Below are 27,922 nucleotides of genomic sequence, written 5' to 3'. Positions count from 1 at the left end.
TGCCACTGTACCTGTGCATACGGCAGTGCTTTTGTAAACGCATGTACACCGTATGGGGAAAAAAAAGGGATGCACCGAAATTTCAGCCACTGAAACATATCGGCCGTAAATGGCCCTTTCGGCAAAAAGCCGAAAGGTAATTTTTGCCAATACTGGCGCCGAAAATGGGGCGGGGCTCTGGTGCCGCCTATCAGGGGGCCTCCTATATCGTTGAAATGGGGGAGAGATGCCGCCGCCGCCTGTTTGATTACAGCGCCGGGAACATCATAGCTTTCATTTCAATAGCTGTGTGTTCAATCCTGGGACGGGTGATCTGTCTATCGAAGTTCCCCGGACAAGGGGGAGGGGCTGTATGTGACGGCGCGCAGCGGCGAACATACAGCTATTGAAATGAAAGCTGTGATGTTCCCGGCGCTGTAATCAGACAGGCGGCGGCTCTCCTCTCCCTTCACTGGCTGCACTACTGGGGACACTGGCTGCACTACTGGGCACACTGGCTACGCTGCAATGGGGACACTGGCTGCCCTACCGGGGACACTGGCTGCAATGGGGACACTGGCTGGCTGCATCTGACGGGCACTGGTGAGGCTGCATTGATCTCTTGTATCATGTCCGCAGTCTCTGATTCTCTGATTCTCTGATTCTCTGACCATCTCCTTTACCATGTCCCCAATCTGACCATCTCCTGTACCATGTCCTCGGCCTCTGACCATCTCCTGTACCCTGTCCTCGGCCTCTGACCATCTCCTGTACCCTGTCCTCGGCCTCTGACCATCTCCTGTACCCTGTCCTCGGCCTCTGACCATCTCCTGTACCCTGTCCTCGGCCTCTGACCATCTCCTGTACCATGTCCTCGGCCTCTGACCATCTCCTGTACCATGTCCTCGGCCTCTGACCATCTCCTGTACCATGTCCTCGGCCTCTGACCATCTCCTGTACCATGTCCTCGGCCTCTGACCATCTCCTGTATAAAAATATTTTTAAAAACGGTCACTTTTGGTATCAGTGTTTCGGTTTTCGGGATCAAGGAAGTTTTTCAGTATAGGTTTCGGCACCAAAAAACCCATTCGGTGCATCCCTAGGAAAAAGTAAAAAACCTTTTTAAATTCTTGTATGTTGTACTCTTGTTTGTTAGCACAGCCATATACTTGAGTACAGCTGCACAGAGCCATTCATGTTAATGACAGGCTGTACGCTGCGCTTGGGCAAAGGAAATATGTCTGCAGTTATGCTAAAGGTGCTCAACCAGTCCTTGTGCAAGAGTCCTTGGTTATCACGGGAACAAGTGTCCCCATTTTCCCTTTTTTTTTTTCCCTGTTCTGGTGACTTCTCGAAACTTTGGATTTACCCTCACTTTAATTTGTGGTGACATTGCAATCAGGACAATCCTGAACAGTGAATCTTTGTAATGGGGAACAAGACAGCAATAAAAAATTGATGATGTTTCTAACCCTTCACCACTCTATCCAGATCTGAAAAAAAGAAGTTGTTTTGCCTTTTTAGTTATACTGTATATTAAAAGGGAAGATTCTTTGTAGAAGTGTTATGCTTCCATCTAGTGGTGCTTATTGGTATTGCTATACATACTGTCCGTTACAATATATATTATATATAATATATGTGAGAAAACACATACGTATAAATTTATTTTATTTTATCAATGCAAAAACTGCTTTAAAATTGCTTCTGGTCATCTGCAAGCCTGTGTTGGTTTGTGTTGGCTATTACTTTGGCAATATGCACTTTAGCGCCTTTTCATTTTGTGTAATTAAATATGTATGATGGTAAACCACTTTAAGGCCATGCTTTTTCTGATGCTTTGTTTACAAGTAAAAATCAGTATTTTTTGTTAGAAAATTACTTGGAACCCCCAAACATTATATGATGATGATTTATATATCATTTTTTTTCTTCTTTTTGGAGAGACCCTAGAGAATAAAATGGCGGCCATTGCAATTTTTTTATGTCACACAGTATTTGCGCTGTGGTTGTTTCAAATGCAATTTTTTGGGAGAAATACACTTTAATGAATTTTAATGCAAAAAACACTATATGTATATATAGATGTTACGCTGAGTAAATTGATAACATGTCATGCTTTAAAATTGCGCATGCTCGTGGAATGGCGTCAAACTACGATACTTAAAAATCTCCATAGGCGAAGTGTTGACATTTTTTTGCAGGTTACCAGTTTAGAGTTATCGAGGCGCTCTAGTGCTAGAATTATTGCTCTCGCTATAATGTTCGTGGCGGTACCTCATGTGTGGTATGAACACCGTTTTACATATTTTTGGTAAACCTACCGTATATACTTGAGTATAAGCTGACTTTTTCAGCACATTTTTTATGCTGAAAAAGCCCCCTTCGGCTTATACTCAAGTGAGGGTCTCCCGCTGTGTCATGCAGTCTTAACTGTTCGGCGGCCGTCCACTGTAACAAAGCCCCGCCTCCTTCTTGTCCATGATAGACAGAACACTGGACACTGATACAATGCTGGGAAACTGAATCAGTGTTCCGTGTATCACGGACGAGGAGGAGGCGGGGCTTTGTTACAGTGGACGGCCGCCGAACAGACTGCAGTTGCATGACACAGTGGAAGACGCCCGCTGTTTGTAATCAAAGGTACAGGTGGGCACAGTGAGGCTGCGATGGGCATTGTTTACCAGTAGCTGCTGCATTTCCCACCCTAGGCTTATACTCAAGTCAATAGTTTTCCCAGTTTTTTGTGGCAAAATTAGGTGCCTCGGTTTATATTTTCGGGTCGGCTTATCCTCGAGTATATATGGTATATGAGACACGCTCAGGGTTGACTCCTATAAAAGGGCCTGTTAAAAGCAAGTTCAAAAGGTACTAATCATAAAAGTTCTTTGAAGGAGTAATGTGATATCCAACAAGGTCCATAGGAAGTTCAGTATTATTGTAATACAGGACCAGTGGAGGGGGCTGGGCCACAGATGGAAGTCTGTAATGCTTGTATGCTTAGGACTGAAGCGTTTCTCAGAGGCGCTTTCTTCCTGTCTTTTTACTGCATTCACTAGAGTCGACTTTGCTCCTAAGTGTAGCATTTAATGGAATGCAAATTGGCAAGGACAACAATGTAACACTCACAAGATGGAGAGAAAAGTAAGGCTCAGCTGTATATTAGAAACGCCCCGATGAGAAGGATATCCTGCGTGCCACTCCAGAACAGAGACCGTGGTCTGACAGGGAAAGAAAGCTGACCTGTCCATGTGGTTCTGGGTATGTTCGTAGGATAGCAGCGTGGAGCGCAACGCTATGGATGGCGTGTGATGTCAGCGGGAGGCTTGGAGGCACAATGCATTTCAGACCATGATATGTTTTATATTATATATTTTACATGATATTTTTAACATATGTCTGTATTTTCACATGTATGTGCCATATTATTTTTATGCTCACTTACATTCTGGGCTACAACTTGCCTTATATTGTCATATTACCAGCTTTTTATGTTTCGTTCCCACCCACTTAGCCAGATTGACAATTGAATCTACCCTATTTAAACTCTGATCCTCTCTATCCCCGTTACACTTGAAAAAGGAGCGCGCATGCCCAGTATGTGTACCGCGCATACTCTGAAATGCATTTGTGTCTCCAAGCCTCCCAGTGAGGTCACATGCCATCCATGGTGTTGCGCTCCACGCTGCTATCCTACGAACATACCCGGAACCATGCAGACCTTGCTGGCTTTCTTTCCCTGTCACACCACGGTCTCTGTTCTCCTGGAGTGGCACACTGGATATCCTTCTCATCGGGACACTTCTACTGTACAGATGAGCCTTACTTTCCTCTCCATCTTGTGAGTGTTACATTGTTGTCCTTGCCAATTTTGCATTCCATTAAATGCTACACTTATGCAAGAGGAAGTGTGTCTCACAGCTCCGCTCCAGCACAGCCAAACGATCCTCTCCCAGCAGCGATCCGATGGGGAATCACGGCTTTCCAGCTGGCTACCGACCCGCTCACCTTCCCAGTCCACCCACTGGCCCTCTGCACCCGCGGGAAAGCAAAGAAAAAGGAGGAAATTATGAATCCCAAAATCCAAGGTGGCGCCGCCGCGGCCTTGGCTCAGCGCACGCCGAGGGGAAACGAGAAGGCCAGAGAGGGGACCAGCAAAAGGAAACAGAGAAACCAGGGTAAGGAGTACCTGAGAGACATGCTCTTCTATGCCCAAAATCTGGGGGGGAGACCAGGAACAATGCGCAGGGGGGACTGCAGAGCCATCCCACGTGGCGGCACATGACACATCAGGGCAGCCTGCAGTGAACACAGGATGGCAGGGGGAGCTTGAAAATCCAGCAGAGCAGCCCCCTCCCTGCACACTGACACTGAGGACCCTGAACAACCAACCCTGGCTGAAATACTTGCATGTGTGCACGGCCTCAGTGAATACTCTTAAAGAGCAATTTGGAGGCCTAAGAGAGGATGTATCCCTGCTAAGGCAGGATGTCCAAAAGATAGGAGAATGAACTACCGCTGTTGAAAGCAGAGTGAGTGACATTGAAGACAAGCTTCCGCCAGTTGCTCGGGAGGCCCATGTTGCCCACCAGCTGGCCAAAGACACTAATAACAGAGCTGACGACATGGAAAATCACCTTCGCCACAACAATACCCGCATAGTGGGCCTACTGTAGAAAACGAGGGGGGAGACACTACCTCCTTTGTAGAGAGCTGGCTGACCGAGATTTTTGGGAGACACGCCTTTTCCCCATTCTTCACAGTTGAGAGAGCACACTGTACACCAGGCCGCCCACCACAACCAGGCGCCCCCCACCCCAGACCCATTCTGGCCTGTCTCTTACACTACAGAGACAGAGAAGCTGTACTGTGACACGCACGAGAGAAAGCCAATGTTCAGGTGAATGGGGTTAGAGTGTCATTCTATCCAGACATCTCTGCAGAAGTGCAGAGACGCAGGGCCAAATCTTCAGATGTGAAGAGGCGTCTGTGGTCTCTGCAACTACCCTATGCCATGCTGTACCCCGCCAAGCTGAGAGTTACTGCTAACCGGCAGGCTCCCTTCTTTGACGCGGCCCTGTGGCTGGACCTTAATGAATGGAGGAAGGAGATTGATCTGCCCGATACTGCTGAGGTGCCTGGGTCCAGGCCCCCCGAAGATCCACATAAGTGCCATAAAGAAAATCCATTGGATATTCACTCTTCGCCCCCTGTTGGTTCTCTTTTCTCTTTATGATCCTACGCATATTTGCTTTTTGAGTCTTTTTTTTTTTTCCTTCCCCTTGGTTTTACTCCTATGACATGAAGACCACGCATATTGGGAAAATCTATGCTTTGTGCTGCTGGGAGACATAATATTACCACGAGAACTGTGAGCTATCTTGTGAAGTTGGCAAGAAAAAATGCGCCCTCTCTACATGAGATGTAAAGCAAGAACACCATGTTTGTTTGTTTCAAGTTCAACTACAGAAGCCTGTCCTGTTGACGGCCTGGTTTTATGTGGGTTTTTTTTTTTTTTTTTTTTATACTTGCTTTACTTCTACCAAAGGCTACATACGGAGGACACTAGATCCTGGACCTGCTGCTCCATGAACATTGACACGCCCGAGTCGGAGGGCATTTGGCCCATGATCAAAACCCCTAGCCCAGGCTTGCCCCGGTCGATACTGGTCCCACCCAGCCCCACTGAGTGGGGGACCCCCAAACCTACTCAGCCCTATGTGCCTAGACCCGAAAAAGGAATTTCCAGGTTGCATCGAGACTATGCTCCCCGCTCAGGTCATGTATAAATGCTCCCAATGGCAGTACTACCGGTAATATCCTGGAATGTTAGGGGACTAGGCTCCCCACTTAAACGCATGATGATTTCCACTTGTCTGAAAAAATATCACCTGATGATTTTGTGCATGCAGGAAACGCATTTGACTACCGAGACTCACACACTTCCACACACACCTCTTATTCCAGGGGGGTGAGTGTGATGGTACACAGATCTGTAGACTTCCAAGAGTTGGATGTATGTATAGATGCAGAGGGAATGTATATTTTTTTGCATTGTCGAGTTGGGAGGTTGCAGTGTATCCTGGCATGTATATATGCCCCTCCCCCGTTTACTGTGATGGTCCTCCAGCTTTTGCTGGCTTATTTGGAGAGCCGGCCGGATCTGCCATTGCTGGTGGTGGGGGATTTCAACTGCTGGTTGAGTCCCTCCATGGACAGACACCTGGGTTCAGGACTCTCTGTCCCATTGAGGGAATCTCCATTACTACGACTGCTTAACGAGGTGGGTTGGGTAGATATATGGAGACACAGGAACCCTCTAGACAGTTTTCATGCTTCTCCAAAACGCATGGAACACTATCCAAAATCGACCTGGCAGTAGGTAACCCAGCCATGCTCCCATCCATCTCAAAGGCGATGTACAAACCCTGCAGTGTGTCGGACCATTCACACATGGTGATTAGCTTAATTATATCCCCACTGTCCAGGCTCCCTAGGGCTCCATGGAAATTTAACGCCTTTTGGCTGAAACAGTTTTTATCTCATGACGAGATGGAGCGGAGCATGAGGGAATTTCTTGATCGCCAGTATTTTGTGGACTCCCCCTTGAAACTTCAAGGCCTATATGAGGGGACTGCTTGTTTCGGAAATTGTTAAGGTAAAGAAAAATTAATCTGGGCACAGAGGAGCTGGAGAGACAGATGCAGGAATTGGAGGAGAGATATGTCCACACCCCTAAAGACTCGACCAGAGAGGCATGGCAGTCGCTCAATCTGCTTATGAGTGGCTGCTATCCTCCATGGCGGAAAAGAAGCAATTTTTCTTTAAGCTAATTTTTTTCGAGGGAAGGGGAAAGCACAGGACGCCTTTTGACTAGGATAGCTAACTCGCAACAGCGCTCTCCTGCTATTGGAGCTATTAGAACACCTGTGGGCAAGATAGTGAGCTCACCTGACAAAATTCTGCAGGAATTGGCCAGGTTTTATGAGAATCTATACCTTCCAATGGGTAAATATACCCTGGAGGAACTTGCAGAGTACCTATAAGGCATTACCTTCCAACAACTCACGAGCGAACAAAGGAGGGCTCAGCTTACTATGGAAGAGCTCCAAACGGCGTCGGCGGCATTTACTAACTGCAAGGCCCCTGGGGTGGACGGGTTACCCATGGAAATCTACAAACACTATGAGGGAATACTCTTCCCTAAACTGCTAGCGGTGTTCAATACGGCTAGGGAACAACGGGCCTTGCCTCCCTCCTATGTCCACAGCCAACATTGTCCTGATACTAAAACCCGGGAAAAACCCTGTAGACCCAGGCTCATACAGGCCCATATCTTTGCTACAGAGTGATATCAAACTCCTGGCCAAAATCCTGCGATTAGGCTAAACAGGGCTATTACGTCTATTGTACACCCAAACCAGTCTGGATTTATGCCTAACAAGTTGGCAGTAAACCTAAGGAGGCTTTATTTGAAAATGCAATCCCCGGCAGATAATGTAGGACAGAGGGCCCTGCTCTCACTGGATGCTAAGAAGGCCTTTGATAACGTTGTACCTGTGGGGGATCCTTCAGCGATTCGGAGACGCATACATTTCATGGGTGCGCCTGCTATACTACAACCCGCAGCCAGCTATCCGGACGTCGAGAATTGTGTCATACTCTTCCCACTGGGCAGAGGCATGAGACAGGGGTGTCCATTGTCACCCCTGCTCTTTGCATTAGCCATATAGCCCCTGGCGATTAAAGTCAGAGCCCACCCGGGTATCGCTGACTTCCGGTATGGAGACAGACAAGAAAAACTGTTAATGCCCCTCTTAATGCAATGTGCAAAAAATTCATATAAATTTTGTGAAACCAATTTCATATAAAGAAACAACCAATAAATATATCAAAAAGAGTTCATAAGTCCTTTTATGGGCTATTTCAATCCAAAGTGACTTGTGCATAGGCAAATAGTGCTGTAATGATCACTGGAGATTTCACACATGTGAATTTTTTGTACTTTATTTTTAAATTTATTTCTATACAGTTGAATGCATTTAATACCCAAGGATGTGTTTGAGGTGAAATAATTTTTTACTTTAAAAGAGACAGGGCACGTGCAATTATGGTCCCCCTTTTCTTTTCCCGAGAGTGAGTTTTGTTATAGCGTTTTGCCTAGGATTGAAATTGTGTGAGTTCAGCTGAACTTGCACGATTTCATACCCGCATGTCAGTCTGACTTCAGGAGCGATTTCAGAGACATCTGTGCAGGTTCACAAATCGCACCCCGAAGTTGTCAAAAGTAGTACAGAAAAGATTCGGACGGTGCAATAGCCGCCGATTTGACGTGTGCTTTGACATGTCAAATCGCATCAATGTGAACCTAGGCTCTAAGAGAGGGCACTCTAATTAAATAATGTAATGCAAGAGACAGTATACTACTTTTAATGTAATATTCCCTCATGAATACTGCACATTAGAAAGAGGCAGCACCACCCATACCTCTCTCCTTATACATTTTTTTTTTTTTGTGCATTCCACTTTTGTGGGATTTCTGAGGTAGGCAGCAGCCATATTACATACCCATAGCACAGAATTCAATATTTTGTTTTACAGAAGAAGGAATTTTCGGGGAGTACTGGAGAGGTGATTATAAAGTGGTCAGGAGGGATTTACACAGACGCTGTCACGTTACCCTGACTGAGCCAAGGTGACAGATCCTCTTTAATCCACCAGCAGTCTGTCTGCATTGTACAGTGTAAGGTGAAAAGCTCATAATGGTGCAGTAGTAGTCTTGAAATATATTGCCTTTTAGTTAAAAATTCTATTCTAAGTGTTTTTGTCATGAATATGTTAGAAGGTCTATTAACTTTACTGGCCTCTATAAAAAGTATATGCAGAAAAAGGAAGGCTTAGTTTCTTGGTATTAAGCTAATAGCATGCTATTAAAATGAACAATTGTACTGGTAATTTCTGGCTATTTATTATTCTTTTTTGTATTTTTTTTTTTTAAAGATATTTATTGATCGAGATCCAACTGCTTTTGCACCTATTTTGAATTTTCTTCGTACAAAGGAACTTGACTTAAGGTAGGAGATTTATTCTTGCAATTATTTCTCTGCTGTGTTATTAGTATAATTAAGTATATTTAAAGGGAAGTTCTAATATTTAAAGCCTTGTTCAGTTGTTAGATCAATGGTGCAATGTCTTACTTGTGCTATCATGGTGCCTGGTATCCTAACAGGAAAGTTCCACCTCCAGTACCTACCCCAAAACACAGACATACCTTTGGACCCTGGTGCCCAACCTGCGGCCCTTTGGTTTTGTATGTGCGGCCCTCAGACCTTAGAAGTTTGTAGTGGGAACATTGATTGGGATAATGGCATTGATCTGTACTGATCTCAAACTGTTTCCAGTTTTGTATTGTCTTCTGTAGCATATCCCCAGCCAAAAATGTAGCCTGTCCACACTCTGACACTCTAATTTCTCCTATTAGGTCTGCAGGCTGAAAGTCCTCTCAAGCATTACATATATTGAACATTATGTGTGGCCCTTTGGTGATGTCAGGGGCCAGATTTGAGGCCCCCATTTAGCTTATAAGTTGACAACCAATGCCTTAGGGGCACATGCCTTCTGTTGTATGCTATTATAGGAAGGTGGGTTGTCCAGCATTAGTAAATAGATAGGAAAGTATATTTTAATGTACTTGTTTTAAACTTTTTTTTTTTTTTCTGGTTTCTGGCCTAGTCCAAACATCCCAGGAGCCTTAATGGGCTTTTTTTTTTTCTTTCATCTGGAGGGGGAGCCCACCCTCCTACCTGCACGTCTGAGCTAAGGACAGATGGATTACAAGAAATAAATGTTGCATGAATCATCTGCTCCTACTCACCCAAGATGGCTGTAGCTATAAATGCTAGAGGTGTCCTTCAAAGTGCTTTTTCAACAAAAAAAAGCATGGAGACATGGATGAATGGGGTCATTTGCTTTGAATATTAAAAATGAATAGCGTTTTTGGTTTGCAGTGCTCAGATACAGTTGAGTTCTGCGTTCTGTTGTTTTTGTACTCCTTAGCTTGATTATGACTCATGGGAACCTACAATTAGCATATAAGTGTTTAATATAGTAATTTAATCATTAGCAAAACCTATAATGCCACATACACACGACCGGTTGCGCCGTTGAAATAAACTCCGAAGGTTTCTCCGACGGAATTCCATTCAAGCGGTCTTGCCTACACACGGTCAACCCAAAGTCCGACTGTCAAGAATGCAGTGACGTACAACACTTACGCCGGGACTAGAAAAAAGAGGTTCAATAGCCAGTCGCCAGTAGCTTCCGTCTCGTACTTGCTTCAGAGCATGCTGGTCCTTCGGAACAGCATACAGACGATCGGTTTTCCCGATGGGAATTGGTTCCGTCGGAAATATTTAGAACATGTTCCATTTCTAGGTCCATCAGAATTTTTGAAAAAAGTCCGGTGAGGCCTACACCCGATCGGAATAGACGATGAAAAGCTTCCGTCTGACTTTTTCTGTTGGACATTCCGTTCGTGTGTAGGCGGCTTAAGAAGAAGAAATACGAGGGCTTTGAGTCCAAGTAGTGCCCCTCTGACATGCCGGGGACCAGCGCATTATGTACTCTATGCAGTGTGTGGTCATGTCTCTGTAGACCAGAGTAACCTTTCTTTTGTTCCTTCTAGAGGAGTGAGCCTTAATGTTCTGCGCCATGAAGCTGAGTTCTATGGAATCACCCCTCTGGGTATGTTTGCAGTATAGTTTCAGAAAGCCATCTGTAATAATTACAGTTAGTCTATGTATGTTGCTCCAGTGCCCCCCCCCCCCCAGTATACGAGTCAACCAAGAATGAACCAAATCATATATTTTTAAACTTTTCTAACTTCATCTGCTATACTGTATAGTCAAAACTTTGTAGACACTTAAAAATCACATCTACTCTGTATGGTCTAAATCGGGGGTGTCCAAATGTTTTACCTTCCTGAGCCACATTGGAAGATGTGGAATGGTCTTGGGCCACACATAAAATACACTAACAATAAGGATAGCTGATGAACAGAAAAAATCGGGCAGGTCACAAGTTAATGATTGCTGATATAGATAACGTACCTATCTGAGTAATAAAACTAAAAAAAAGGAAACCTAAAACTAGTGCGATATTTGACACTGTTTTTTAGGGCTGAAACAACTAATCGATTAATTGACAATTAATCGATTATGAAATTAATCGATTACTATTTTCATAAACGATTAATCGGCCAGTAACATAATGGGGTTAAAAAAACTAACATGAGCCCTTTATAGTACAAAAAGAGCAAATAATCGCTACTGTAAATATTACTTTCACAGTAAAAAAAAGAACCCCTTACAGTAGTGATTATCTGCTTTTTTGTACTATAAAGGACTAATTTTAGTTTTTTTAACCCCATTATGTTACTAAACGTTTTAGACCTGGTTCACATCTATGTGTTTTTCAGTGCTTTTTGCAGAAACGCACTACAGTTCATTTACATGGTTTCCTATGGGACACGTTCACATCTATGCTTTTTTCAGCAGCTGCATATTTGAAAAGGGTCAGGGACTTTTTTTTTAATGCAAAACAATGCTTTTTTTTGGTTCAATACACTTCAATAGAGAAGCTGCAGAAAAGCATGTAATGCGTTTTTGCAGCAATTTTTGTTTTTTAATCTGTCCAACAACAAATTGGCAAAAAAAAAAAAATGCAGAAACGCAAATTGCAGCAAAATCACGTGCGCAAAAATCAAAACGCACAGCCAAAAGCACTGCAGAAACAGATCAAAAGCAAACTGCATAGGTGTGTACCGAGCCTTATGCTGGCCACACGGATCAATTTTCAGATGAGAATATTCAGACGAAAAATCTTTGTACATTCGCTGAATGAAAGAATGTTGTTTGAAATTTTCACTTGTTTTTAACATTCTGTTTTTAAAATGAATGTAATTTCTGAATGAAAACCACATACACTGTCTGAAAATTCCTTTGACCAAGAAGTTTTCTATTATTTCCAAATTTTCCCGTCACTGTGATTAAAAATGAACGTCGATTTGACCCCACTAATTAGAAAATCGAATGAACGTTCTTAAAATGACTTTTTTTTTTTGAAAGAAGACTTTGTTTTTTAAATAAAATAAGATATTTAAGAATAAATTGCCTTTTTTTGAAATTTTGCATATTAACTAAATTATACACCACACTTCTTTTTTTTTTTTTTTTTTTTTAAGGTTATTAACCGATTAATCAAAACAATAATCGGGCCAACTAATCGATTATGAAAATAACCGTTAGTTGCAGCCCTACTGTTTTTGATAGCCTAACGCCTCAATATCTGATTGGATTGATGTAGTAGAAATTCTAAATGAATTCTCAAGATGCTCATCAGATATTTTGGTTTGATAATTCTGCCCTTGCCTAGTTGATCACAAACATAGGTACTGTTGAAAACTAATGACATGAATTAGGCATGATTGTGAAGAGTGGAAGATGGTTGTTTATGAAGATGAAACTTAATAATAGTCCAGTAAAGAGATGCAGTCAAATTTTTCTTCAGCAGCATGCGTTGGCTTAGTGTAAACTAATTTTAACCCCCCCCCCTTCAAAAAATTAACATTTTTAAGTAAGTGTATGATTATGTGTTGGGCGGCATTCATCACCACCTTGGGCCACAGGTTGGACACCCCTGGCCTAAAGTATGTGGACATCTGCTCTGTATGGCCTAAAGTATGTGGACAACTCTTCAAATTATTCAATTCAGGTTTTTCCAGGTGAAGGGTACCGCTAATGCCGTAACATGCAAAGACCCTTTAGACAATTGTGCACTTCCAACCTTTATGGTAACAGTTTTTAGAAAAGGCCCTCGTCTGTTCAAGCATTGTTATACCCCTGTATACAAAGCCAGCTTCATAACAACATAGTTTGGTGAGGAGGAACACCAAACGCCTGACCTCAACCCTACCGATCGCCTCTGGGATGAATTAATAATAGAGGCTTTCTCTGCTTAACTATCCTTTTTATATTATTAAAGTAAAGAATATACTGTAGCTAAAGTGAATCAACGCTCTTGTAAATAAAAAATTAGTCACTGAAAAGGTTGTCAGCTCTGAAGGAGCTAAAATGTTCCTAAAGGAGGCTGAATGTTATAGTCTGTAATATAAGATCTTTGTTGATAGGCCTTGTGCTTGTGTCAATGGCTTTAATTTGAGAGGCTTCAGAGACCGTTCATAATTCACTTACAGGTGCATCTGACCTGCAGCTGATGTTCTGCTGACCTGCTTTTGCCTGTTTTAAGCATGTGTTGCATTCCCATAGACTTGTATAGTAGTGCAAAATCCATTTGAAGTAGACAAAAGCCCATCAACACAGTCCAATGCACAAATATCTAATATTCAGGTGAATCGTTCCTGTGTAGGATAGGAGTCAGAGTACATGTCAGTAACTGTTACTTAGAAGGTTGTAAGCTGTCGTGTTCCTGAGTGGGGCTAAATGGTAATTTTGTGATAGAAACCAATATTCAGTATGAAGAGATACTGTGGGGTACGAGAGGCCATGGTTACATTTGGCTGACATTCTTGTTTCAGTTTCTAGGAGGTTGTAATGTCTCGTCTGACTTTGGGTCTTCACTTTTTTTCCCCCCCAGTAAGAAGATTGTTGTTATGTGAAGAACTGGAACGCTCATCTTGTGGCTGTGTCTTATTTCATGGCTATTTACCTCCTCCAGGTAACTTTTTTTTTTTCTTTTATACTTTGTTTTAATTGTCTTAAAATCCAGTTGAACTATTGGTGTAAATCAGCTAAACCCAATTTAAAGGCATCAAAAAAAGCCACAGGTTTTCATTGTCTTACGTTGTTTTATTTCTTTTTTTTTTTTTTGTTTAATATATTTTTATTAAAGTGAAGTATAACAAAGATATACATATATCTCAGAGTAAATGCATTCTTGAAAACACAACAACAAGAGTTTCATCACTCACAGATTTCAATGAGTAGTTATAAGCTAACCCTCCAATAATTGGCTCAGAAGCTTAACAAAGTGTTAGTATAGCATAGGGTTACTATTTTGTGAGCACTTGAAACAAAAAAAAAATAATATAAAAAGGAAAAATCCTTACTTTGGTATATAAAAACTGAGAGATAAATAAAAGCAGAAAAAATAAAATTAAGAAAAATTATATGAAAGAGGAGAGAGTAGGAGAAGAAGTGGAAAATAGGAAAGGTAAGAAAACAGAGGGTAGGAGGGGGGGGCATGGGGGTTGTTGCTGGCATGCATGTCTACATAGTGAAAGGGAGTGATATGTTAAGGTGTAGTTGGCTAAGCTTAGACAAGAGATTTAAGAGGTTTGCGTTATAAGTTCCTTATAAACAGATGTGGATTGAAATTTTTTCCAAGAGTCCCAGGTTAGGGAATGTTTCTTAGAGGTACCTCTAATGTCGTGGGTGATGCTCTCCATAAGATGTACCTTATTGACCATTTGTAACCAAACTCTTGTAGAAGGGATTGTTGGTTGACCCCATAAAGTAGGAATTAAAGCTTTGGCAGACGTTGTTTTATTTCTAAATCAGCCACAGTCTGAGTAGGAATGTCGGTCCCCTGCCAGCATGCTGCAGAGCAGGACTTTTCCTTTCTATGTGGAGCCAGTGTTCTCTCTTCAGAGGTCTAACATACCTTGTATGGTGTCCAGCTAATAGCTGTGCAATCGGCAACACTCTTGCTCCCTGCTGATTGGAGTGCTGTAGTTCTTAATCAGTATAGGGACCGTATATAACCTCTGCAGGGAGATCATTGCTTCCACACAAGCAAGGGTTCCATTCTGCAGCGTGCTGGCAGGGGACAGGCTTTTCTACTTGGGCTGTGTCTGATTTGTAAAAGCAAACAAATTGTAAAGCCCCTTTTGCACGGGGGTGGAATCTGTACTGATCAGCAGGGGATCCAATCACAGATCCCCTGCTGATCAGAGCAGGCGGATGACAGGTCTGTGTCCGCTCAGTTTATGCAAAGCGGACATGGACAGAGCTTGCTCAGCTCTATGGGCAGTTGGTGTAAACGGCTCTGCTGTTTGTTTACACCCAATTTCCTCTGATTCGCATACACTGAGGAGAGCAGATCCCTTTCCTTTTAGTTCAGATGAGCTTTAAGTTTGTGAATTTTGGAGAAGAGCGAAAAGAAGGTAACACAAGTTGTGAAAGTGATTTAGAAAAAAAAAATTGGAAATTTGATTGTCTTGGTTTTCTTAATTACTATCGGATACATTTTTTGACCATCCTTGCCATAGTGACTGTAACCCTTCTCATTCAATAGCCCACTCTTAAAATAGAAGGTGTCACTTTCATCACAAATCTGGGGGGTTTATTCCTTATGTTTGCAGATCCATGCAAATATTCCTTGGGCTGACTGTACATGCAGAACAGTTATTCATGGCCCATTGGCTAACTGGTTCACCTTACTTTTCCCTAAATTTTACAAAGTGTTATCCTAATTAAAGATTTTGTTAAAGAATTTTGCTAAATCTTTGTATATCAGTACTGCTTGGATCAAATGAAGGGGGATAGATCTCCCAAAAACTGGTCCAGAAAAATTGGCACAAATTAAAAAAAAAAAAAAAAAAAAGTTTCAAACTACTGTACTCACAGCAGGACCCCAATCTGCTTGCTAGGGAATGGGAAGGAAAGTTTCAGGTCTGCACAACTATGCAGATATCGGCTATTAGATATGACATTTTACCGGGATCTAACATAGTCCAGCCCTCGCTTTTTAGCATTAATTCAGTAATTATTGGAATAAAAAAGTGCACAGTGACTTTTCTACTCATGTATTGGAGAGACACGTCCTCCTTTTTAAAAGGTTATTATTTCAGTAAGTGCCGAATTAATAATGTGAATTAAAATAATGACTTTAATGGTTGGAGTCTGTTCCTATTAAGTGGACTGTAAAGCAGTTTTTATATTTTCTAGGCTTTTCAGTTTCATTGGAGTTCTCTCCTGTTTTATTGACTGAAATAAAATTTTTCCTGAATTTTAACCACTTCAGCCCCGGAAGAATTGGCTGTGCAATGACCAGGCCATTTTTTGCGATTCGGCACTGCGTCGCATTAACTGATAATTGCGCAGTCGTGCGACGCTGTACCCTAACAAAATTGACGTCTTTTTTTTTTTTTTTCCCTACAAATAGAGCTTTCTTTTGGTGGTATTTGAGCGCCTCTGCGATTTTTTATTTTGTGCGCTATAAACAAAAGAAGAGCGACAATTTTGCTATAATAAATATCCCACATTTTTTATCAAAAAAACTAATTTTTTCCTCAGATTAGGCCAGTATGTATTCTTCTACATATTTTTGGTAAAAAAAAAAATCACAATAAGCGTATATTGATTGGTTTGCACAAAAGTTATAGCGTCTACAAAATGGGGGATAGATTTTTGGCATTTTTATTATTAATTTTTTTTTTTACTAGTAATGGCGGCGATCTACGGTTTTTATCGGGACTGCGACATTATAGCGAACATTTTGACACATTTTTGAAACCATTGACAATTCTACAGCGATCAGTGCTATAAAAATGCACTGATTACTGTGTCACTGGCAGGGAAGGGATTAACACTAGGGGGAGATCAAGGGGTTAACTGTGTTTCCAACTGTGGGCGGAGGAAGTCTAGGAAGAGAGAGCGATCACTGTTCATACTTAGTATGAACACACAATCTGTCTCCTCTCCCCTGAAAGAACCAGGATCTGTGTGTTTACACACACAGATCCCGGTTCTCACTCTGTCACGAGCGCTCGCGGGAACCTGGCGGTCATCGGCTCCGGGCACACGCTGCGGGTGCTCGCCCCTAGTGGCCAAAAGGAAAAGCGGCGTAAGGTAACATTGATTTGCCCAGCTGAGCCAACCTGCCACAGTAAAACTGCGGCGGCTGGTCGGCAAGTGGTTAAAATAACGATTACACCATTTTACACCAGAGTGTGCAAAATACGTACTGCATGTGTTGCTTCAGAGCAGCAAATTAGATTACTGTTACAATTCGATTAGATTATTAACTGTTCATTTTCTAGTACAGATTTGAGAACCGCCTCAGTTCACACCTATGCAGTTTGCTTTTGGTTGTTTCCGCAGTGCTTTTTGCTGTGCGTTTTTGCAGACATGATTATTTTTTTTTTTTTTTTTTTTTGACCAATTTGTTGTCGGGCAGATTAAAAAAACGTAAAATCGCAGTAAAAATGCACTACATGCTTTTCTGCAGCTTCTCCATTGAAGTCTATTGAACCAAAAAAGCAAAAAAGGCAGTTTTGCATTTAAAAAATGCCTGACCTTTCCAAAAATGCAGCAGCTGAAAAAAAAGCATAGATGTGAACGTGTCCCATAGGAAACCATGTTAAATTTGAACTGAGCCTTGGAGAAATGATTGTAAGTCCGTTTAATAGGTTTCTGATTATGCTGTTAATTGAGATCACATACCAGCTCAGCTGTCATTGTGCCTCAGGTTGCAGCTTTTTATTCTGCTGGGGCAAGTTATTTTGCAGTGTGTATGGAGCGAGATCTCGGGGTAATGATGTTAACGGCATTCAAAAAATAAATAAAAAATAGGAGGCTGATAGTGACACTCCACTGATTTGAAATCCCTGTGGCTTTCTCTCCCCTCCTCGCAGTGCTGGCAGTATGAGCTAGATGGCTTCTGATTGGTCCATGTGACGTTCTTGACCTATTAGAATCCCTGTAATCTGTACTGGCTAAGCAATACAGACACGAGATTAAGCTGCAGGGGTTTTAAATTCACGGACCGGTGAAGTGGCTTGTCAGTGTTTTGACAGCGGGGATTCGCAGCAATCTGGTACAGCAGAACTGGGTGGGATGGGGAGGGGGCAGTGCAAGGTCATCTTACAGATTTTCTTTAAAGGTGATTTGCACTTTAAGGCTCTAATGGCTGAAACACATTCGATTTTGTCAGGTTGAATTTTGACCTTTACATGACAAACTACATTCTACGTTCTAAACTGGAGCCATGGCTTGACTTCGCTCCCTCCATCTTCTGATTGGCTCACTGGCTGTGATTGATTGACAGCAGTGTGAGCCAATGGCTCCTGCTGCTGCCAAAATCCAATCAGGAGTGCAAGTCCCCGGACAGCCAAGGCTCTCGTGGGCATTGCTGGATTGAGAGGGGGGCTTGGGTAAGTATTGGGGGGGGGGGGGGGGCTGCTGCACACAGGTTTTTTTACCTTCATGCATAGAATGCTTGAAGATTAAAAATCTTGTGCCTTTACAACCAATTTAACAAAGCATGTGCTGTACTTAGAATGCAGTAGTCAAGAGTAAGAAATGTAAAACCCAGTGAGGGGAATTTATCAAAACTGGTGAAGTCAGAATCTGGAACAGCTATGCATGGCAACGAATCAGCTTCTATCTTCAGCTTTAAAAATGAAAGCTATCAGCTGATTGGTTGCCATGCACAGCTGCTCCAAATTCTGTCTGCCTTAGTTTTGATAAATTCCCCTAAAGGCTCATTCAGACCGGCGCTGAGACAGGTCCTGTATGCTGTGCCACTTTTTGCTGCATCTTCATTCACCAGAGAGCTTCACCTATAGAAGTGGGTGCACAGATCAGGATGCAGACATTGTGCGTTCGGATACATGCATCCCTTCCTGTCAAATTTTGATATTCGACTATGTCCATGCAGCTGCTGCGTCCCAACTGACTTTGACTGGACTGCCTGCACAGAACACCATGCATCCCTGCGCGATACACGGTCATCACACTGGGCATAGACGCATATGCTTCATCTGAATGAGGCCTAATTGTCATCTGGTCCAGGTAGAAGGAAAGAGGAGATGTTGAACAATTAAAAGAGACGTATGGGAATTGTATTGATATATCATGCTTGCCTAGGTAGATGCTGCATCTGTCCCCTGCCTGCTCAAAGGCTGAGAACCGAGTAATCAAACAGCCGATAACTCAGTTCTCAGAGCTCCCTGAGCAGAGAGCTGGTGGCTGTCAGTCTCTGGCTCTGCTCTGCCCCCCAGTGCTCAATGAAACACTGGGCTGTGGAAGGGGCGGCAGTGGCTGGCTCAGGCTCTCAGTGGCTCGCTTAGAGACTGAGCTGTGTGCCGGTCCAGGCATGTGAGCGGATCCCAACCATATGGATACAATCTTTCCCCAGCCTAGACCGACTCTGACATCAGCCGACAGCTGGCTTAAGCCTGCTGTCACCTGGAAATGGGTCACAGGAGTGCAAAACAATCTGCACTGATGTGATCGACAGGAGAAATACAACCAAACAGGCTTTGGCTGTACTTCTCCTTTAAATAAATCTATCACACGACCTGTCTCTCTGCTCCTGTTTGGCATTACTTACGACAATTGATAAATGTCCCCATTTATGTTGTGAACTCACCCTCCAGAACCCAGACAGGCTCTTCCTCAGCCCAGGCTTTAAATCCAGGCTCTTTCTCCCTGATGCTGGAAGGTCCTTTAGGCACCCTCTTTCCTAGTCTGTAGGGCCTCCACTATCCCCCTCTCATAGTGCGGGGCCTCCAGGCACCCGCTGCCCTAGTGCGGGGCCTCCAGGCACTCGCTGATTCGGTGAATCACATAGGAGGGAGACCACACAGGCGCACTAGCGTTGAATCACTCTGCTCCTCCCGCCCGGCCATCCTATATAAAAGCATTCCAGAGCAATGTACCTGTCCCTTACACTTAATCTGGCGGCAGTGACACCCTTAGAGCCCCCCTAGATGCGTCACCCAGGTCAGGCACCCTCCCCCCTAGTTTCGGCCCTGCTTCTGATTGACTGAGACACTTGCTGTGGGGGCACTCGGCAGGGGGGAGGGGCCTGGAGCTTTGGCGAGGGACCCCAGAAGGGGAGGATCTGGGCTGCTCTGTGCAAAACCACTGCACAGAGCAGGTAAGTATAACATGTTTTGTTATTTGAAACAACAAAAAACAAGACTTTGGTATCACTTTAAGTCAACTATTGTCATTTTCTTCCATTTCGGTACATGAAGATGCACCTGAGCTTTATTGGCTTCTAGTGTGAGTTCTGCAGTACAGTACATGCATGCTGATACAAAGACAGATTCAGATCCTTAGCTGTATGTAAAAACATGATTAGTGATTACAGGCATACACATCTGCTTTAAATGGATTTTTTTGTTTTTGTTTTTTGGTGTCCGCTGGAAATGTATCTTTAAAATAACGTTGTTGCTTAATATGTTTGTTTTTATTGTGTGGATTTGTATCTTTCCAGCTATTCCCAGCCGCAAGCTGACATGTGAAGCTTCATCCTCTGCAGAGAATAAAGCCAACCAGAGACCTTGTGAAGGAGCAGCTCAGAGCAGCAACCTGCAGCCTACACTCTGTGCTATAGAGGGCATAGCCAAACTCGGTAAGTGTTTTCCTGTTCTAGAAGACTTCAATGCTTTGCTATGTGGAAGACTTAATTCGGCCATTATAAGGTAATGGAGAAGGAAGGAGGTGCATTTTTAAGGAAACATTTAAGGAAACAATGAAAAGAGCAAAAGGTTTATATCTATTATAATCTGATCAGAAAACGATTGCGCTTGTGAGTTCCTGTGCGCTGCACTGTTATCAAATACAGCCCAGCCTAAGTCACCGATGTGAACTACAAAACACCTTCTACTATGCTATGGAGAGTCTGAACACACTTCCAGTGTGAGTGTTGTCATTCAGGGCAGGATGTGTATTGCTCGCAGGATCACAGGTGAGGAAAAAAACAACAAATCCAGACAATACATCAAAGGACGGGTAAGCTAAATAAACTGTACCCAGTTATTTTTTTATTTTTTTAAATTTTTTAAATCAAACCAGTGCAAAGGCCGTCTTTGCTCGCACAAGATGCACAGGGGGCAATATGAATCCATGAGCAGGCAGTCCTATTCTTTTCAAATGGGATGCAGCAGATGCACAGACACAACCGATGGTCCCAATTTGACATCCCTGCAGGTGCGTGTCCCCAGATGTATAATGTCTGCTTTTTGGGACACACACCACCAACTGCACAGATGTCATATTGGGACTAGCGGCTATGTCTGCGCAGCCACTGCATCCGAATCGACATGAATGGGAATGCCTGATTCTGCAGACTCACAGAAGACCTATGCATCCCATGCGGGCAGAGACGACCATCACATGGGTGTAGGCATTGATGTGCCCGTGTGAATAATCTCTAAAACTCTGTGTGTGTTTGTTTTTGTTGTGGGTTTTTTTTTTTTTTACATGGCTAGTGCTCTTTATGAAGACCTTCTGTGGCAAGTGAGGTCTGCTTTATTTCTGTGTGGTCATTAAGCATTCTGCAGCACAATGGGAAATTTAAGTACTGTGCCTAATACAAGAAGCACATGACCTGTACACAAATAGATGCTGAGCCTGGCCAAACACAACTTGTCCGGTTTTCTTCCTCCAGCTTGTGTCATATCCTCCCTTTGTGCACACACAGCAGACTCTGGTAGATGGTTATCCTGGCTTATTGTTATATGCCATTCTGCAGCATTCTGAATGTATCTTGAAGCTCGTGGTTAATACAAAAATACTTGTTTGTAAAAGGCCTTGGCTTTTTTTTTTTTTTTTTTTTGAGTTATGATTACATACTTGAAAAGATTTCTCTTTTTAACCCTTTCAATGCCATTACCATAAGAGGGATACAGCAGCACAGAACCGCTTCCAGCTGGCCAGCTTAGTATCCCATACATCGGCTGCATTCTCGCTCCTGCAATAAGTAAATGGTTGCTTTAGCAATTCTGTTCCTCCACAAAGCCCCTGTGATCCTCAATCACTGGGCGGCTTTCCCCACCTGTGTCAGGTTCTCTCCCTGTCACCTGTCAGCTGCTTTGAGCATGTTTACTGACCCCCTGAATGAACACAGGAAACGGTCTGTGTCCATCCATAAGGCCCCTTTCACACTGGGGTGGGGGTGGCATTGGCTGTAAAGCGGCGCTATATTTAGCGCCGCTTTACCGTTGTTTTAGCGGCGGTATTTGGCCGCTAGCGGGGCGGTTTTAACCCCCTCTAGCATCCGAAAAGGGGTTAAAACTGCCCGCAAAGCGCCGCTGCAGCAGCGCTACGCCGGCGGTATAGCCGCGCTGCCCCATTGATTTCAATGGGCAGGAGCGGTTTAGGAGCGGTATATACACCGCTACAAAGATGCTGCTAGCAGGACTTTTTTTCAGCGTCCTGCCAGCGCACCGCTCCAGTGTGAAAGCCCTCACGGCTTTCACTTTGGAGAGACTGCAGCGGCTGTTTCAGGGCACTTTGCAGGCACTATTTTTAGCGCTGTAGCACCTGCAAAGCGCCCCAGTGTGAAAGGGGTGTAAGGGAACACATAGTTGATTTACTAAAACTGGAGAGTGCAAAATCTGTTGCAGCTCTGCATAGTAACCATTGAAAAGAAAATGGAGACACAATGCGCAATGCGTGGAACCACATCCATAATGTATAAACGAGAAAATTTGGAAAGCTTACTTTTAAGGCTGCCACTATAATCCCAATGAGGAAAGAAAAATACCCAAGGGTATAAATAAAGTATCAAAATGTAATAAATATCATCATAAAACCATGTCACAAAGACAAATGCATGAGTGTGCTGTAGTATATACATTCTCCCATATATCGCCGCTGAGGAAGTCCCGCCCACTTTGAGGGACGCAACGCGTACGGCATCTGTGTACATGCTTCGATCGTGACGTCACCCGCGCTCTGCTCGTCCATCCTGTATGGGACATCCTTTCCACCCATGTTTTCTTGCTTAGCACTGGGGCACAGTGCACTGTAATGTGAGTGTTTTCTGCATATTTCATTAAACCTTTTAATAGCATACAGAGAGCACTAGATTCTTTCCTACCTCTTTTTCATGTGAATATCTGCCTATATGCTGGTCATTGAAAGCTGACATTGAAAACTGCTGCTGCTGTTGTCTTCCTATGGTATTGTCCCTGTGAGGGAACCGCTGTTTTGACCTGACTGATTCACTCAGGGGTCCATCAATTGAGGTGAGCAGCTGGTGTCACCGAAGGTGGAGGTCCATGTGTATCACTACAGTCACCTTACGTTTTCTCTATGTCACCTGAGTCACTGGAGGATTCACTGGAATATTGCCTGCAATTTGTTTACTTTGGACTTTAGTTTATTGTTTTATGCGCTGTACTGCCTTTTTTTCATATAGCAAATATGGCTGGACAGGGAAACATGTATGGATGGCCTCTGGAATGGTGAATATGCTGTCATAACATAAATCTTCTATCTGAAGGCCAACCGCCGGAATCGCAGTGCCAGCACCAATGGATTACTATGCGTTTTGCCAATATTTTTTTAATTAAATTTACTATGATGATGTAACCAGATCTCGTATTGTGTAGTCAATTTATGTGCATGTAATATACAAACGTCTGTAATCATATGTATTAATTACAATGTACCTCCCAGTACCAATAGTTACTCCTGAGGAAGCTACTTGTCCTTCTGCTTTCAGAAAGTGTGTGTGTGTGTGTGTGTCTTTTACAAACTCTGAACGCTGTAAGTAAAAAATGATATCCTACAGATATTTAGCTTTACAGTTTTGCGTACCTTCTATTTTCACCATTTTGTAAAAAGGCACAATTTTAAAATTTTACAAATATTTGTTTTAATGAATACACTGCGAGCAGGCAGGTTTTTTTTTTATTGCAGAAGACATGTAATTTTCTTCTGCAGTAAAACACACTTACCTGTTTGTTTGCAGTGGCATGTAACCTGAACTGCGCATGCCAGCCAATGAAGATAGTCGAAAACGGGCACACAGGAGAAGATGCCATTGAGGCACAGGACCGTTGGAGGGTGAAAGGTGAGTATAAAAGTTTCCTTTTAGTTTTGCTTTAACTCAGTATAAATGTATCTTTTAGAATTGGAGAGTTTGTAAGTTCTGTTGTGTTTGTGTCCCCTAAATATGATTTAGGCACTTTTCAGGCACTTTTGCTCTTAAAGCGGGGGTCCACCCACACCGCCAAAAAAAAAAAATATTAAAAGCCAGCAGCTACAAATACTGCAGCTGCTGACTTTTAATACATGGCCACTTACCTGTCCCAGGGTCCAGCGATGTCGGTAGGCGACGCCGAGAACCCGCTCGGTTCTCGGCAGCTGCCGCCGCCATCCTAGGTGAGTGAATCGGGAAGAGAAGCGTTGCGGCTTCACTTCCCGGTTCCCTACTGCGCATGCGCGAGTCGCGCTGCGCGTCCCAAGTGGTCCCCGCTCTCTCCTGGGAGCTTTGTGTTTCCCAGGAGACAGCGCGGTGGGGACGGGAAGAGGCGTAGACTCCCATGGGAGTCTATGCCGGAAGTGGGTGCAAATACCTGTCTTAGACAGGTATCTGCACCCCCCTCCCCCCTGAAAGGTGCCAAATGTGACACCGGAGGGGGGGGGGTTCCGAAAAGCGGAAGTTTCATTTTTGTGTGGAACTCCGCTTTAAAAAAAAAAAGCTCCTGAGGAGCTCACGAAAATCTATTTTCATTAAAATCAATGTGTAAAAACAATAGAAAGTGCAGCGCAAAAAATTAAGAAGAAGGAAAAAGTCCAATCCAGATGAATGGGAACTCCAATAACCAGACAGATGGAATTATAAGATCCCTCGTGAAGAAAGGTGGAAATAGATTCTTATGATAGGTGACAATATCCTCCACCACATAAGCCAAAATACGCTTACCAGAAATGGTGGACCTCCTTTTCACAGAAGGTCAGGAGTGCGTTTATCCCCACAGGGATGATGTTAACCTCCAGCAGGGCTTGATCGATCCTCAATCCAGGCACATGGAGCTCCTGTCCAGCAGAAAAAGCCTCCGAAACCGGTGGTGATATGTGGTGTGAGGACCGTTCCTAATTGTACTCCGTCATTTATTTAAATATATAAAATATGAAAATATTGCGCTCACTAGCGCAATACATAAAAATGCCAGTATTTTAAAAACAAAACAGCACGATCCGTGAATCGAGTGCACAGCACAGAGGTGGCAGTGGGTGACGTCTGTGCGGTAAGCTCCTCCCCCGTTATGGATAGTGCTGTTTTGGGGATAAACGTGCTCCTGACCTTCTGTAAAAGAGAGGTCCACCATTTCTGGTAAGCGTATTTTGGCTTATGTGGAGGATATTGTCACCTTTTATTGGAAGAATCTATTTCCACCTTTCTTCACGAGGGATCTTATAATTCCATCTGTCTGGTTATTGGAGTTCCCATTCTTTTGGTTTGAACTTTTTCCTTCTTAATAATTTTTTGCGCTGCACTTTCCATTGTTTTTACAAATTATCTTCAGGCTTATGTGATTACCTATAGTGTTCAGCTTGCATTTGTTTGTGCTCTTTTATTGTGTTTGCGCTGATTGTTCCCTGTTTTTTATATCCATTAAAATCAATGGATACTTTCGCACTGGGGCGGTGCGCTGGCGGGGAGGTGAAAAAAAAGTCCTGCAAGTAGCATTTTTGGAGCACTAAAAAAAAAAAAAAAGCACCTCAAAAGTGCCCCTCTCCATAGAAATGAATGGGAAGCACCTCAAAATGGTTCTTGAAGTAGTTTTTTGAGTCACGTGACCTTAAAAAAAAAAAGCACACCGCTAATGCTCCAAAAGCGCTCTGTATTTTTTTTGGGGAAGTTTTTAAGCGCCTTAGTGTGAAAGGGGTCTTAGTGTTTTTTTGAGAAAATATTGTTTTGATAAAACATTTGTGCAAATATTGTGTGATCTAAAAAATCAGTAGCACCAAGTTTTTTTTCGCCAATCCTTTTGCTTTAAAAAAAAAATGTATGGTTTGACGGTCTCTAACAAACTCTGAAAGCTGTAAGTGAAAAAAGAACAGTGGAAAATTGCAAAAATGGTCTGGCCACCTAAATTTAAAAGTGGAATGCAGGGCTTGGCAGCAAAATGGTTAAACCAGATTCTATTGTTACTTTAATCGGACATACAAATCATGGCTGTAAAATCCTAAACTGACTGCAGTATCGCAATACTTGCTATGTCTTTATAATATTTGCTGTAACAATAATGTGACAATATTAACTATAACACCATAGAGCTCTGACATAACATTGTATTTATAATACTTATTTTGACTTTACATTACGGACTGTGGCATTCTATTGCTGTCTATAGTACTGACCATAATAGCTGTACAGTACTCACTATATGACTTCACAATTTTGACTGAAGCCCACATTACAATGCTTGCTATGATGGTGATAAGGTTTTTTAAAATTCCACCAGATGTGTTATCACGTATTTTGCATCATTTTGTCGTACCAGCAAAATGCACAGACATAGTGAGGGAGAAAAGTATTTGATCCCCTGCTGATTTTGTACATTTGCCCACTGACAAAGTGAAAAATGATCAGTTTATAATTTTAATGGTAGGTTTATTTTAACAGTGAGAGGCAACACCAACAAAAAAATCCAGAAAAACGCATTTCAAAAAAGTTTTAAATTGATTTGCATTTTAATGAGTGAAATAAAGTATTTGACCCCTTCGCAAAACATGACAGTACTTGGTGGCAAAACCCTTGTTGGCAATCAGAGATCAGACGTTTCCTGTAGTTGGCCACCAGGTTTACACACATCTCAGGAGGGATTTTGTCCCACTCCTCTTTGCAGATCCTCTCCAAGTCATTAAGGTTTCGAGGCTGACATTTGATAACTCGAACTTTCGGCTCCCTCCACATATCTTCTATGGTATTAAGGTCTGGAGACTGGCTAGGCCACTCCAGGACCTTAATGTACTTCTTCTTGAGCCACTCCTTTGTTGCCTTGGCCATGTGTTTTGGGTCATTGTCATGCTGGAATACCCATCCACAACCCATTTTCAATGCCTTTTCAAATGCCTTGGCTGAGGGAAGGAGATTCTCACCTAAGATTTGACAGTACATGGCCCCGTCCATCGTCCCTTTTGATGCATTCAAGTTGTCCTGTCCCTTTAGCATAAAAACACCCCCAAAACATAATGTTTCCACCTCCTATATGTTTGACGGTGGGGATGGTGTTCTTGGGATCATAGGCAGTGTTCCTCCTCCTCCAAACATGGCGAATTGAGTAAATGCCAAAGAGCTAGATTTTGGTCTTATCTGTTCACAACACTATTACCCAGTTCTCCTCTGAATCATTCAGATGTTCATTAGCAAACTTCAGACGGGCCTGTACATGTGCTTTCTTGAGCAGGGGGACCTTGCGGGCGCTGCAGAATTTTAGTCCTTCACGGCGTAGTGTGTCACCAATTGTTTTCTTGGTGACTATGGTCCCAGCTGCCTTGAGATCATTAACAAGATTCTCCCGTGTAGTTCTGGGATGATTCCTCACCGTTCTCATTGATCATTGAAATTCCACGTGGTGAGATCTTGCATGGAGCTCAAGACGAGGGAGATTGACAGATATTTTGTGTTTCTTCCATTTGCGAATAATCGCAACAACTGTTGTAACCCTCTCACCAAGCACCTATGTATTTTTTCATTACACAGATTTACTTTAAGGCTGGGTTCACATATATGCAAAATGGATGCAGGTTTCCCCTCATTCAATTCGCATGACAGGAGAGTGTGACCGGCTCTCGATCAAACCAGATCACACAGCTCCAGGGAGGCCGCAGTCAGGTATGGAAAAGGGTCCAGTGCGTCTTTAGTACCGCTTCAGGTGCAAATTCGGACCTGATTCGCACCTGAATCAGTGAACAGGGATGCTCCGGACCCCCTGCTGTGAACAGCGGCCGCAACACGTGTGAACCCAGCCTAAAGCAAATATCTGTTATTTATAAGTAATCAGTATCTTGCAATACAACATGTAAGGACTGAGGGCTGGTTCACACCACAAAAACGCGCTCCAGGTCCGTTCTGGATGTGTTTTTGCATGCACGTTTTTAGCGCGTTTTCGGATGCTTTTTCTCTTCTTTTTTTTTTTTTTTTTTTTATTATTTTTCCCGTTTTTTTTCCC

General features: G+C 43.0%; 1 protein-coding gene across 1 annotated transcript in view; it reads left to right on the top strand.

Annotated features, from left to right (window-relative positions):
* Window positions 1-27,922, top strand: part of KCTD3 (potassium channel tetramerization domain containing 3) — an 84,757-nt gene that overhangs the window by 18,062 nt on the left and 38,773 nt on the right. The window contains exons 4-7 of the mRNA XM_073628381.1: window positions 8,980-9,053; window positions 10,664-10,722; window positions 13,633-13,713; window positions 20,224-20,361. Coding sequence (XP_073484482.1) covers window positions 8,980-9,053; window positions 10,664-10,722; window positions 13,633-13,713; window positions 20,224-20,361 — 352 coding nt within the window. The remainder of the gene's footprint in view (window positions 1-8,979; window positions 9,054-10,663; window positions 10,723-13,632; window positions 13,714-20,223; window positions 20,362-27,922) is intronic.

Source organism: Aquarana catesbeiana, linkage group LG04, assembly GCF_042186555.1.
Source record: "Aquarana catesbeiana isolate 2022-GZ linkage group LG04, ASM4218655v1, whole genome shotgun sequence".
In the NCBI taxonomy this organism is placed as follows: domain Eukaryota; kingdom Metazoa; phylum Chordata; class Amphibia; order Anura; family Ranidae; genus Aquarana; species Aquarana catesbeiana.
This window is presented reverse-complemented; position numbering and strand designations above follow the sequence as displayed.